General features: G+C 52.9%; 1 protein-coding gene across 3 annotated transcripts in view; it reads right to left on the bottom strand.

The window, feature by feature from the left end:
* Positions 1-1848: 1848 nt before the first annotated feature.
* MED19 (mediator complex subunit 19) overlaps positions 1849-14995 on the bottom strand; it is a 30312-nt gene continuing 17165 nt past the window's right edge. The window contains exons 5-6 of one of the 3 annotated variants that reach the window (XM_032943979.2): positions 11146-11240; positions 1849-2060 (exon numbers count right to left, since the gene is read on the bottom strand). In XM_032943979.2, coding sequence (XP_032799870.1) covers positions 1971-2060; positions 11146-11240 — 185 coding nt within the window. In that variant the 3' untranslated portion in view covers positions 1849-1970. Of the gene's footprint in view, positions 2061-3368; positions 4701-11145; positions 11241-14995 lie in introns of those variants that run through there. The other 2 variants (XM_032943980.2, XM_032943981.2) reach the window with 2 other exon arrangements.

Below are 14995 nucleotides of genomic sequence, written 5' to 3'. Positions count from 1 at the left end.
AGGACTGTCCACCCTTCATGATGGCAGGAGCCCCTGAGGGTAGAGATTAAATCTCCTGGCTCCGCCAATTGGGGTTTGGCCAGGAGACGTCATAGACGCCTGTCCCCCCGGGGCCTCCGGCACAAGCTTATTAGTTAGATATTTTAGACGTGGTTTAGTGGTAAATTTTTGAAGATGGAGGGGTTACCAGCCCCTTGCACCCGTCCAGAGCCCCCATTTAGCCACTGTGGTGGTCACAGATGCCATGAGGGCAGGAGCCAATCGGAATTGGCCCTCCCCCCACAGCACTGTCCACGACAGAGTTGCCCGTTTGGCACCGCGAGGAGGCAGGGGGTTGTTTTGCGTGCGACACACACACACACACACAGTCACACACACAGTCACACACACACACACAGACACAAGAACAACAACAGCAATTCGCCACTAAGTGGCGGTGACGTCACCACGACACTTGTGCCAGGCTATGTGCACCTTGAGGCCACGTGAAGTGTCGAACGCCCACGGGCAGGAGGTCATGGGGCAGACCCAGGTGCCACGGGTCGACTACATGACCCAGCCAATGCAGCCTTCCCTGCCGGAGGAGCTCACCGATGGGACCTTGCCCAGATCTTTCAAGGATTTGTGAGCTCCTCACACAATCCAACCTGGTTAAACCCAGGATGGATCGTAGGCAGGCCAGCCTAAATGTTTCTAACCGGCGAAGATGTTCCATTAGGGGGGACCACGTTTCGCAAGCGTAGAGAAGGGAGGGAATGACCGTGGCCGAGAAGACCTGAAGCTTAGTGCGGAGCGACAGACCAGGTAGCTTCCACACAGCGTTACGCAACCGATGAAAAGATATTGCCACTCGACTGATTCGGAGTGAGACCTCTGCTGTTAAACTGGAGCCAGTCATAAGCACACTGCCCAGGTATGGGACACACACACACACATGACACACACACACACATGACACACACACACACATGACACACACACACACATGACACACACACACACATGACACACACACACACATGACACACACACACATGACACACACACACACATGACACACACACACATGACACACACACACATGACACACACACATGACACACACACACAGGAGCTCACTTTAATATACAAACTTTACTGATAAGAAATATTGTACAGGCAACACCGCGCGTGACACACGGCCGTCGTGAACCCCACCCCCAAGTGACACGCCCCTCCCCCCTAGTGACACGCCCCTCCACCCTAGTGACACGCCCCTCCCCCCCCCAGTGACACGCCCCTCCCCCCCCCAGTGACACGCCCCTCCCCCCCCTTAGTGACACGCCCCTCCCCCCTAGTAACACGCCCCTCCCCCCCCAGTGACACGCCCCTCCCCCCCCCAAGTGACACGCCCCTCCCCCCTAGTAACACGCCCCTCCCCCCCAGTGACACGCCCCTCCCCCCTAGTAACACGCCCCTCCCCCCCCAGTGACACGCCCCTCCCCCCTAGTAACACGCCCCTCCCCCCCCAGTGACACGCCCCTCCCCCCCAGTGACACGCCCCTCCCCCCCCCAGTGACACGCCCCTCCCCCCCCCAGTGACACGCCCCTCCCCCCCCAGTGACACGCCCCTCCCCCCCAGTGACACGCCCCTCCCCCCCCCAGTGACACGCCCCTCCCCCCCCCAGTGACACGCCCCTCCCCCCTAGTAACACGCCCCTCCCCCCCCCAGTGACACGCCCCTCCCCCCTAGTGACACGCCCCTCCCCCCTAGTAACACGCCCCTCCCCCCCCCAGTGACACGCCCCTCCCCCCTAGTGACACGCCCCTCCCCCCTAGTGACACGTCCGTCTTGAACCACCCCCCCCCCCCCCCCCAGTGACGTCGGAGGTTGGGCTTCCCAGAATGCACCGCAGAGAGAAGTCCACTTCCACCCAACAACTTCCTTCTCCTCCTCGTGACCCCTGACCTCGATGAGGTGGGGGCAGCCCTCACCTCATCCCCCCTCCCCCTCCTCCCCCCCCCTGCTGTGAGGAGGAGGAGGAGAGCGGAGCTGAGGGATGCTCCGGGCTGTGGCGGTTCTGTGGGCACAGGGAAGGGTGACTAGAGGGTGACTAGAGGGTGACTAGAGGGTGACTACAGGGTGACTAGAGGGTGACTAGAGGGTGACTACAGGGTGACTAGAGGGTGACTAGAGGGTGACTAGAGTGACTAGAGGGTGACTAGGAGGAGGAGAGCGGAGCTGAGGGATGCTCCGGGCTGTGGCGGTTCTGTGGGCACAGGGAAGGGTGACTAGAGGGTGACTAGAGGGTGACTAGAGGGTGACTAGAGGGTGACTAGAGGGTGACTAGGAGGAGGAGAGCGGAGCTGAGGGATGCTCCGGGCTGTGGCGGTTCTGTGGGCACAGGGAAGGGTGACTAGAGGGTGACTAGAGGGTGACTAGAGGGTGACTACAGGGTGACTAGAGGGTGACTAGAGGGTGACTACAGGGTGACTAGAGGGTGACTAGAGGGTGACTAGAGTGACTAGAGGGTGACTAGGAGGAGGAGAGCGGAGCTGAGGGATGCTCCGGGCTGTGGCGGTTCTGTGGGCACAGGGAAGGGTGACTAGAGGGTGACTAGAGGGTGACTAGAGGGTGACTAGAGGGTGACTAGAGGGTGACTAGAGGGTGACTAGGAGGAGGAGAGCGGAGCTGAGGGATGCTCCGGGCTGTGGCGGTTCTGTGGGCACAGGGAAGGGTGACTAGAGGGTGACTAGAGGGTGACTAGAGGGTGACTACAGGGTGACTAGAGGGTGACTAGAGGGTGACTACAGGGTGACTAGAGGGTGACTAGAGGGTGACTAGAGTGACTAGAGGGTGACTAGGAGGAGGAGAGCGGAGCTGAGGGATGCTCCGGGCTGTGGCGGTTCTGTGGGCACAGGGAAGGGTGACTAGAGGGTGACTAGAGGGTGACTAGAGGGTGACTAGAGTGACTAGAGGGTGACTAGAGGGTGACTAGAGGGTGACTAGGGTGACTAGAGTGACTAGAGGGTGACTAGAGGGTGACTAGGAGGAGGAGAGCGGAGCTGAGGGATGCTCCGGGCTGTGGCGGTTCTGTGGGCACAGGGAAGGGTGACTAGAGGGTGACTAGAGGGTGACTAGAGGGTGACTAGAGGGTGACTAGAGGGTGACTAGGAGGAGGAGAGCGGAGCTGAGGGATGCTCCGGGCTGTGGCGGTTCTGTGGGCACAGGGAAGGGTGACTAGAGGGTGACTAGAGGGTGACTACAGGGTGACTAGAGGGTGACTAGAGGGTGACTACAGGGTGACTAGAGGGTGACTAGAGGGTGACTAGAGTGACTAGAGGGTGACTAGGAGGAGGAGAGCGGAGCTGAGGGATGCTCCGGGCTGTGGCGGTTCTGTGGGCACAGGGAAGGGTGACTAGAGGGTGACTAGAGGGTGACTAGAGGGTGACTAGAGGGTGACTAGAGGGTGACTAGAGTGACTAGAGGGTGACTAGTGGGTGACTAGAGGGTGACTAGAGGGTGACTAGAGGGTGACTAGAGGGTGACTAGGGTGACTAGAGTGACTAGAGGGTGACTAGAGGGTGACTAGGAGGAGGAGAGCGGAGCTGAGGGATGCTCCGGGCTGTGGCGGTTCTGTGGGCACAGGGAAGGGTGACTAGAGGGTGACTAGAGGGTGACTATAGGGTGACTAGGGTGACTAGAGGGTGACTAGAGGGTGACTAGAGTGACTAGAGGGTGACTAGGAGGAGGAGAGCGGAGCTGAGGGATGCTCCGGGCTGTGGCGGTTCTGTGGGCACAGGGAAGGGTGACTAGAGGGTGACTAGAGGGTGACTAGAGGGTGACTAGAGGGTGACTAGAGTGACTAGAGGGTGACTAGTGGGTGACTAGTGGGTGACTAGAGGGTGACTAGAGGGTGACTAGAGGGTGACTAGGGTGACTAGAGTGACTAGAGGGTGACTAGAGGGTGACTAGGAGGAGGAGAGCGGAGCTGAGGGATGCTCCGGGCTGTGGCGGTTCTGTGGGCACAGGGAAGGGTGACTAGAGGGTGACTAGAGGGTGACTAGAGGGTGACTAGAGGGTGACTAGAGTGACTAGAGGGTGACTAGTGGGTGACTAGGGTGACTAGAGGGTGACTAGAGGGTGACTAGGGTGACTAGAGGGTGACTACAGGGTGACTACAGGGTGACTAGAGGGTGACTAGAGGGTGACTAGGAGGAGGAGAGCGGAGCTGAGGGATGCTCCGGGCTGTGGCGGTTCTGTGGGCACAGGGAAGGGTGACTAGAGGGTGACTAGAGGGTGACTAGAGGGTGACTACAGGGTGACTAGAGGGTGACTAGGGGGTGACTAGAGAGTGACTAGGAGGAGGAGAGCGGAGCTGAGGGATGCTCCGGGCTGTGGTGGTTCTGTGGGCACAGGGAAGGGTGACTAGAGGGTGACTAGAGGGTGACTAGAGGGTGACTAGAGGGTGACTAGAGGGTGACTAGAGGGTGACTAGGAGGAGGAGAGCGGAGCTGAGGGATGCTCCGGGCTGTGGCGGTTCTGTGGGCACAGGGAAGGGTGACTAGAGGGTGACTACAGGGTGACTACAGGGTGACTATAGGGTGACTAGAGGGTGACTAGTGTGACTAGAGGGTGACTAGAGGGTGACTAGAGGGTGACTAGAGGGTGACTAGGAGGAGGAGAGCGGTGCTGAGGGGTTGTCCGGGCTGTGACGGTTCTGTGGGCACAGGGCAGAGTGACTAGAGGGTGACTAGAGGGTGACTATAGTGTGACTACACAGTGACTAGTGTGACTACACAGTGACTAGTGTGACTACACAGTGACTAGTGTGACTACACAGTGACTAGTGTGACTAGTGTGACTACACAGTGACTAGTGTGACTACACAGTGACTACACAGTGACTAGTGTGACTACACAGTGACTAGTGTGACTACACAGTGACTAGTGTGACTACACAGTGACTAGTGTGACTACACAGTGACTAGTGTGACTACACAGTGACTAGTGTGACTACACAGTGACTAGTGTGACTACACAGTGACTAGTGTGACTACACAGTGACTAGTGTGACTACACAGTGACTAGTGTGACTACACAGTGACTAGTGTGACTACACAGTGACTAGTGTGACTACACAGTGACTAGTGTGACTACACAGTGACTAGTGTGACTACACAGTGACTAGTGTGACTACACAGTGACTAGAGTGACTAGTGTGACTACACAGTGACTACACAGTGACTACACAGTGACTAGTGTGACTACACAGTGACTAGTGTGACTACACAGTGACTAGTGTGACTACACAGTGACTACACAGTGACTACACAGTGACTAGTGTGACTACACAGTGACTAGTGTGACTACACAGTGACTACACAGTGACTAGTGTGACTACACAGTGACTAGTGTGACTACACAGTGACTAGTGTGACTACACAGTGACTAGTGTGACTACACAGTGACTAGTGTGACTACACAGTGACTACACAGTGACTAGTGTGACTACACAGTGACTAGTGTGACTACACAGTGACTAGTGTGACTACACAGTGACTACACAGTGACTAGTGTGACTACACAGTGACTAGTGTGACTACACAGTGACTAGTGTGACTACACAGTGACTAGTGTGACTACACAGTGACTAGTGTGACTACACAGTGACTAGTGTGACTACACAGTGACTAGTGTGACTACACAGTGACTAGTGTGACTACACAGTGACTAGTGTGACTACACAGTGACTACACAGTGACTAGTGTGACTACACAGTGACTAGTGTGACTACACAGTGACTAGTGTGACTACACAGTGACTAGTGTGACTACACAGTGACTAGTGTGACTACACAGTGACTAGTGTGACTACACAGTGACTAGTGTGACTACACAGTGACTAGTGTGACTACACAGTGACTAGTGTGACTATACAGTGACTACACAGTGACTAGTGTGACTACACAGTGACTAGTGTGACTACACAGTGACTAGTGTGACTACACAGTGACTAGTGTGACTACACAGTGACTAGTGTGACTACACAGTGACTAGTGTGACTACACAGTGACTAGTGTGACTACACAGTGACTACACAGTGACTACACAGTGACTAGTGTGACTACACAGTGACTAGTGTGACTACACAGTGACTAGTGTGACTACACAGTGACTACACAGTGACTAGTGTGACTACACAGTGACTAGTGTGACTACACAGTGACTAGTGTGACTACACAGTGACTAGTGTGACTACACAGTGACTAGTGTGACTACACAGTGACTACACAGTGACTAGTGTGACTACACAGTGACTAGGGTGACTAGTGTGACTACACAGTGACTAGTGTGACTACACAGTGACTAGTGTGACTACACAGTGACTAGGGTGACTAGTGTGACTACACAGTGACTAGTGTGACTACACAGTGACTAGTGTGACTACACAGTGACTAGTGTGACTACACAGTGACTAGTGTGACTAGTGTGACTACACAGTGACTAGTGTGACTAGTGTGACTACACAGTGACTAGTGTGACTACACAGTGACTAGTGTGACTACACAGTGACTAGTGTGACTACACAGTGACTAGTGTGACTACACAGTGACTAGTGTGACTACACAGTGACTAGTGTGACTACACAGTGACTAGTGTGACTACACAGTGACTAGTGTGACTACACAGTGACTAGTGTGACTACACAGTGACTAGTGTGACTACACAGTGACTAGTGTGACTACACAGTGACTAGTGTGACTACACAGTGACTAGTGTGACTACACAGTGACTAGTGTGACTACACAGTGACTACACAGTGACTACACAGTGACTAGTGTGACTACACAGTGACTAGTGTGACTACACAGTGACTACACAGTGACTAGTGTGACTACACAGTGACTAGTGTGACTAGTGTGACTACACAGTGACTAGTGTGACTACACAGTGACTAGTGTGACTACACAGTGACTACACAGTGACTAGTGTGACTACACAGTGACTAGTGTGACTACACAGTGACTAGTGTGACTACACAGTGACTAGTGTGACTACACAGTGACTACACAGTGACTACACAGTGACTAGTGTGACTACACAGTGACTAGTGTGACTACACAGTGACTACACAGTGACTAGTGTGACTACACAGTGACTAGTGTGACTAGTGTGACTACACAGTGACTAGTGTGACTACACAGTGACTACACAGTGACTAGTGTGACTACACAGTGACTACACAGTGACTAGTGTGACTACACAGTGACTAGTGTGACTACACAGTGACTACACAGTGACTAGTGTGACTACACAGTGACTACACAGTGACTAGTGTGACTACACAGTGACTAGTGTGACTACACAGTGACTAGTGTGACTACACAGTGACTACACAGTGACTAGTGTGACTACACAGTGACTACACAGTGACTAGTGTGACTACACAGTGACTAGTGTGACTACACAGTGACTAGTGTGACTACACAGTGACTAGTGTGACTACACAGTGACTAGTGTGACTACACAGTGACTAGTGTGACTACACAGTGACTAGTGTGACTACACAGTGACTAGTGTGACTACACAGTGACTAGTGTGACTACACAGTGACTAGTGTGACTACACAGTGACTAGTGTGACTACACAGTGACTAGTGTGACTACACAGTGACTACACAGTGACTACACAGTGACTAGTGTGACTACACAGTGACTAGTGTGACTACACAGTGACTAGTGTGACTACACAGTGACTAGTGTGACTACACAGTGACTAGTGTGACTACACAGTGACTAGTGTGACTACACAGTGACTACACAGTGACTACACAGTGACTAGTGTGACTACACAGTGACTAGTGTGACTACACAGTGACTAGTGTGACTACACAGTGACTACACAGTGACTAGTGTGAATACTAGTCCCCGTGTCTCCGTGTCTCTCTCCCCGTGTCTCTCTCCCCGTGTCTCTCTCTGCCCGTGTCTCTCTCCCCGTGTCTCCGTGTCTCTCCCCGTGTCTCACTCCCCATGTGTCTCTCTCCCCGTGTCTCTCTCCCCGTGTCTCCGTGTCTCTCTCCCCGTGTCTCTGTGTCTCTCTCCCCGTGTCTCTCTCTCCGTGTCTCTCTCCCCGTGTTTCTGTGTCTCTCTCCCCATGTCTCCGTGTCTCTCTCCCCGCGTCTCCGTGTCTCTCTCCCCGTGTCTCCGTGTCTCTCTCCCCGTGTCTCTCTCCCCGTGTCTCTCTCCCCATGTCTCCGTATCTCTCTCCCCGTGTCTCTCTCCCCGTGTCTCCGTGTCTCTCTCCCCGTGCCTCTCTCCCCGTGTCTCTCTCCCCGTGTCTCTGTGTCTCTCTCCCCGTGTCTCCGTGTCTCTCTCCCCGTGTCTCCGTGTCTCTCTCCCCGTGTCTCCGTGTCTCTCTCCCCATGCCTCCGTGTCTCTCTCCCCGTGTCTCCGTGTCTCTCTCCCCGTGTCTCCATGTCTCTCTCCCCGTGTCTCTCTCCACGTGTCTCTCTCCACGTGTCTCTCTCCACGTGTATCTCTCCCCGTGTCTCTCTCTCCGTGTCTCTCTCCCCATGTCTCTCTCCCTGTGTCTCTCTCCCCGTGTCTCCGTGTCTCTCTCCCCGTGTCTCTCTCCCCATGTCTCCGTGTCTCTCTCCCCGTGTCTCTCTCCCCGTCTCTCTCTCCCCGTGTCTCCGTGTCTCTCTCCCCGTGTCTCTGCGTCTCTCTCCCCGTGTCTCTGTGTCTCTCTCCCCGTGTCTCCGTGTCTCTCTCCCCGTGTCTCTCTCCCCGTGTCTCTCTCCACATGTCTCTCTCCCCGTGTCTCTCTCTCCGTGTCTCTCTCCCCGTGTCTCTGTGTCTCTCTCCCCGTGTCTCCGTGTCTCTCTCCCCGTGTCTCTCTCCGCGTGTCCCCATGTCTCTCTCCCCGTGTCTCCGTGTCTCCCCGTGTCTCTCTCCCCGTGTCTCTCTCCCCGTGTCTCTCTCCCCGTGTCTCCCTCCCCGTGTCTCTCTCCCCGTGTCTCCCTCCCCGTGACTCTCTCCCCGTGTCTCTCTCCCCGTGTCTCTCTCCCCGTGTCTCTCTCCCCGTGTCCCTGTGTCTCTCTCCCCGTGTCTCCGTGTCTCTGTGTCTCTCTCCCCGTGTTTCTCTCCCCGTGTCTCTCCCCCCGTGTCTCTCTCCCCGTGTCTCTCTCCCCGTGTCTCTGTGTCTCTCTCCCCGTGTCTCTCTCCCCGTGTCTCTCTCTCTCTCTCCCCGTGTCTCTCTTTCTCTCTCCCCGTGTCTCTCTCCCCGTGTCTCCGTGTCTCTCTCCCCGTGTCTCTCTCTCCGTGTCTCCGTGTCTCTCTCTCTCTGTGTCTCTCTCCCCGTGTCTCCGTGTCTCTCTCCCTGTGTCTCTCTCCCCGTGTCTCTCTCTCCCCGTGTCTCTCTCTCTCTCTCTCCCCGTGTCTCTCTCCCCGTGTCTCTCTCCCCGTGTCTCCGTGTTTCTGTCCCTGTGTCTCTGTCCCCGTGTCTCTGTCCCCGTGTCTCTCTCCCCATGTCTCTCTCCCCGTGTCTCTCTCCCCGTGTCTCTCTCCCCGTGTCTCTGTCCCCGTGTCTCTGTGTCTCTCTCCCCGTGTCTCTCTCCCCGTGTCTCCCCGTGTCTCTCTCCCCGTGTCTCCGTGTCTCTGTCCCCGTGTCTCCGTGTCTCTCTCCCCGTGTATCCCTCCCCGTGTCTCCGTGTCTCCGTGTCTCTCTCCCCGTGTCTCCCTCCCCGTGTCTCCGTGTCTCTCTCCCCGTGTCTCTTTCCCCGTGTCTCTCTCCCCGTGTCTCCGTGTCTCTCTCCCCGTGTCTCCGTGTCTCCCTCCCCGTGTCTCCGTGTCTCTCTCCCCGTGTCTCTCTCCCCGTGTCTCCGTGTCTCTCTCCCCGTGTCTCTCTCCCCGTGTCTCCGTGTCTCTGTGTCTCACTCCCCGTGTCTCCGTGTCTCCCCGTGTCTCCGTGTCTCTGTCCCCGAGTCTCCGTGTCTCTCTCCCCGTGTCTCTCTCCCCGTGTCTCCGTGTCTCTCTCCCCGTGTCTCCGTGTCTCCCCGTGTCTCCGTGTCTCTGTCCCCGTGTCTCTGTGTCTCTCTCCCCGTCTCTCTCCCCGTGTCTCTCTCCCCGTGTCTCTCTCCCCGTGTCTCCGTGTCTCTGTGTCTCTCTCCCTGTGTCTCCGTGTCTCCCCGTGTCTCCGTGTCTCTGTCCCCGTGTCTCTGTGTCTCTCTCCCCGTGTCTCTCTCCCCGTGTCTCTTTCCCCGTGTCACTCTCCCCATGTCTCCGTGTCTCTGTGTCTCTCTCTCCCCGTGTCTCTCTCCCCGTGTCTCTCTCCCCATCTCTCTCCCCGTGTCTCTTTCCCCGTGTCTCTTTCCCCGTGTCTCTCTCCCCGTGTCTCTGTCCCCGTGTCTCTCTCCCCGTGTCTCTGTCCCCGTGTCTCTGTCCCCGTGTCTCTCTCCCCGTGTCTCTCTCCCCGTGTCTCTCTCCCCGTGTCTCTCTCCCCGTGTCTCTCTCCCCGTGTCTCTCTCCCCGTGTCTCTCCCCGTGTCTCTCGCCGTGTCTCTCTCCCCGTGTCTCTGTCTCCGTGTCCCCGTCTCTCCCCGTGTCTCCCCGTGTCCCCGTGTCTCTCCGTGTCTCTGTGTCTCCGTCTCCGTGTCCCCGTGTCTCTCTCTCCCCGTGTCTCTGTGCCCGTGTCTATCTGCCCACCTTCTTTTTCTTCTTGTCCTTCTTGCGTCTGCGTCTCTCCCCATGTCTCTGTGTCTCTGTCTCCCCGTGTCTCTCTCCCCGTGTCTCTCTCTCCCCGTGTCTCTCTCTCCCCGTGTCTCTCTCTCCCCGTGTCTCTCTCTCCCCGTGTCTCCGTGTCTCTCTCTCCCCGTGTCCCCGTGTCTCTCCCCGTGTCTCTGTCTCCCCGTGTCTCTCTCCCCGTGTCTCTCTCTCCCCGTGTCTCTCTCTCCCCGTGTCTCTCTCTCCCCGTGTCTCCGTGTCTCTCTCTCCCCGTGTCTCTCCCCGTGTCTCTCTCTCCCCGTGTCTCTCTCTCCCCGTGTCTCTCTCTCCCCATGTCTCTCTCCCCGTGTCTCTCTCCCCGTGTCTCTGTGTCTCTCTCTCCCCGTGTCCCCGTGTCTCTGTATCTCTGTCCCCGTGTCCCTGTCCCCGTGTCTATCTGCCCACCTTCTTTTTCTTCTTGTCCTTCTTGCGTCTGCGTCTCTCCGGGTCGTCTTCTCTCTTCTTCTTTTTCTTCTTGGGGTCCGAGTCGGACGCCAGCTCTGAGACACACACAGACAGACAGACACAGACACACAGTCACACACACAGACACACACACACAGTGTACACACACACACAGAGACAGACACACACACACAGTCACACAGTGTACACACACAGTCACACAGACACACACACAGAGACACACACAGAGAGAGACACACACACACAGACACACACACACAGTGTACACACACACAGAGAGACACAAACACACACACACAGACACACAGACACACACACAGTGTACACACACAGACACACAGACACAGTCACACACACAGAGAGACACACACACAGTGTACACACAGTGTACACAGTCACAGACACACACAGTCACAGTGTACACAGTCACAGACACACACAGTCACAGTGTACACAGTCACACACAGAGACAGACACACACAGAGACACAGTCACACAGGCAGACACACACAGAGACACACATAGACACAGTCACACAGACACAGTCACACACACAGAGACACACATAGACACAGTCACACAGACACAGTCACACACACAGAGACACACATAGACACAGTCACACATAGACACACACAGAGACACACACAGAGACACACATAGACACAGTCACACAGAGACACACACAGAGACACACACAGAGACACACACAGAGACAGACACACACAGACACACACAGAGACACAGTCACACAGAGAAACACACAGACACACAGTCAGTCACACACACAGACACAATCACACACTCACAGTCACACACAGTGTACACACACACAGTCACAGTCACACACACAGAGACACACACAGACACACACAGTGTACACAGTCACACACAGACACACACAGAGAAACACAGTGTTCACACACACAGACACAGTCACACACACAGTCACACACACAGAGACACACACAGAGACACACACACAGAGACACACACACAGAGACACACACACACAGATACACAGACACACACAGACACACACACAGACACACACAGATACACACACACAAATACACACACACAAATACACACACACAGACACACGCAGGCACACACAGACACACAAACACAGATACATACACACACACAGATACACACAGATACACACACAGAGACACACACAGAGACACACAGAGAGACACACCCAGACACACAGAGACACACGCACAGACACATGCAGAGACACACGCGCAGACACACAGAGATACACACACACACACACACAGACACACACACACAGACACACACATACACAGACACACACCCAGACCCACACAGAGAGACACACCCAGACACACACACACAAAGACACACACACAGTCACACACACAGAGACACACAGAGACACACACACAGTCACACAGACACACAGCCACAGTCACAGAGTGTACACACACAAACACACACAGAGACACACACAGACACACACAGACACACATAGACACACAGACACAGTCACACAGACACAGTCACACAGACACAGTCACACACAGTCACACACAGTGTACACACACACACAGTGTACACACACACAGTACACACACACAGACACGGTGTACACACAGACACAGTGTACACAGTCACACAGTGTACACACACAAACACACACAGAGACACACACAGACACACACAGACACACACGTACACACACAGAGACACACACAGAGACACACACAGAGACACACACAGTCACAGTCACACAGTCAGTCACACACAGTCACACACAGACACACACAGACACAGTCACACACACAGAGACACACACAGACACAGTGTACACACACACAGTACACACACACAGACACGGTGTACACACACACAGACACAGACACACACAGTCACACACAGACACACGGATAGTGTATATAGTGTAGTGTATAGTGTAGTGTATAGTAGTGTATAGTGTAGTGTATAGTAGTGTAGTGTACAGTAGTGTATAGTATAGTGTATAGTAGTGTAGTGTATAGTAGTGTAGTGTATAGTGTAGTGTATAGTGTAGTGTATAGTAGTGTAGAGGGTAGTGTAGTGTATAGTGTAGTGTGTAGTGTATAGTGTATAGTAGTGTAGTGTATAGTGTAGTGTAGTGTACAGTAGTGTAGTGTACAGTAGTGTAGTGTATAGTGTAGTGTGTATAGTAGTGTATAGTGTAGTGTATAGTGGTGTATAGTAGTGTAATGTATAGTAGTGTAGTGTATAGTGGTGTAGTGTATAGTATAGTAGTGTATAGTGTAGTGTATAGTAGTGTAGTGTATAGTAGTGTAGTGTATAGTGTAGTGTATAGTAGTGTAGTGTGTAGTAGTGTAGTGTATAGTGGTGTAGTGTATAGTAGTGTAGTGTATAGTGGTGTAGTATATAGTGTAGTGTATAGTAGTGTATAGTGTAGTGTATAGTAGTGTAGTGTATAGTGGTGTAGTGTATAGTGTATAGTACTGTATAGTAGTGTAGTGTATAGTACTGTATAGTAGTGTAGTGTATAGTAGTGTATAATAGTGTATAGTGTAGTGTAAAGTAGTGCATACTAGTGTATAGTGTAGTGTATAGTAGTGTATAGTAGTGCAGTGTATAGTGTAGTGTATAGTGTAGTGTATAGTAGTGTAGTGTATAGTGTATATTCGTGTAGTGTAGAGTGTATAGTAGTGTATAGTGTATAGTAGTGTAGTGTATAGTGTAGTGAATAGTGTATAGTGTAAATTTCGATTTAAAGCTTTCGTGACTGCAATGATTCATCTTCTTTGGTTCTTTCGGTAAAGTCACGTAGAATGAGAATAAAATAATAAATTGATAAAATAAAATAACACAATAATATTCTCACGACGTTTCGGCCACAACACAAGCGGCCTTCATCAGGTGAAGGGGGCGAGACTGTCAGGTAGGACAGCGCTGTCCTACCTGACAGTCTCTCTCATTCTACGTGACTTTACCGAAAGAACCAAAGAAGAGTGTATAGTGTAGTGTATAGTAGTGCAGTGTATAGTGTAGTGTATAGTGTAGTGTATAGTAGTGTAGTGTAAAGTATAGTAGTGTACAGTGTAGTGTATAGTGTAGTGTATAGTAGTGTAGTGTATAGTGTATAATATTGTATAGTGTAGTGTATAGTAGTGTATAGTAGTGCAAGGTTATGTTTTTGTGTTGTAGGTGTTGTTGTGGTTGTTGTGGTTGTTGTTAGTGTTGTTGGTGTTGTTGTGGTTGTTGTTGTTGTGGTTGTTGTGGTTGTTAGTGTTGTTAGTGTTGTTGTGGTTGTTGTGGCTGTTGTTGTTAGTGTTGTTGGTGTTGTTGTGGTTGTTAGTGTTGTTGGTGTTGTTGTGGTTGTTGTGGTTGTTGTTGTGGTTGTTGTGGTTGTTGTTAGTGTTGTTGTGGTTGTTGTGGCTGTTGATAGTGTTGTCGGTGTTGTTGTGGTTGTTGTGGTTGTTGTGTTGTTGTGGTTGTTGTGGTTGTTGTTGTGGTTGTTAGTGTTGTTGTGGTTGTTGTTAGTGTTGTTGTGGTTGTTGTTAGTGTTGTTGGTGTTGTTGTGGTGGTGGTTGTTGTGAGTGTTGTTAGTGTTGTTGTGGTTGTTGTTAGTGTTGTTGTGAGTGTTGTTGTGGTTGTTGTTGGTGTTGTTGTGGTTGTTGTTGTGGTTGTTGTGAGTGTTGTTGTGGTTGTTGTGGTTGTTGTGTTGTTGTGGTTGTTGTGGTTGTTGTTGGTGTTGTGGTTGTTGTGGTTGTTGTTAGTGTTGTTGGTGTTGGTGTGGTTGTTGTTGGTGTTGTTGTGGTGGTGGTTGTTGTTGTGGTTG

The sequence above is a fragment of the Petromyzon marinus genome, chromosome 84, assembly GCF_048934315.1.
Source record: "Petromyzon marinus isolate PM22_M1 ecotype Great Lakes invasive population chromosome 84, UKy_Petmar_22M1.pri1.0, whole genome shotgun sequence".
Lineage (NCBI taxonomy): Eukaryota > Metazoa > Chordata > Hyperoartia > Petromyzontiformes > Petromyzontidae > Petromyzon > Petromyzon marinus.
The sequence above is the reverse complement of the archived record's forward strand: the minus strand, read 5'-3'. Positions and strand labels throughout refer to the sequence as shown.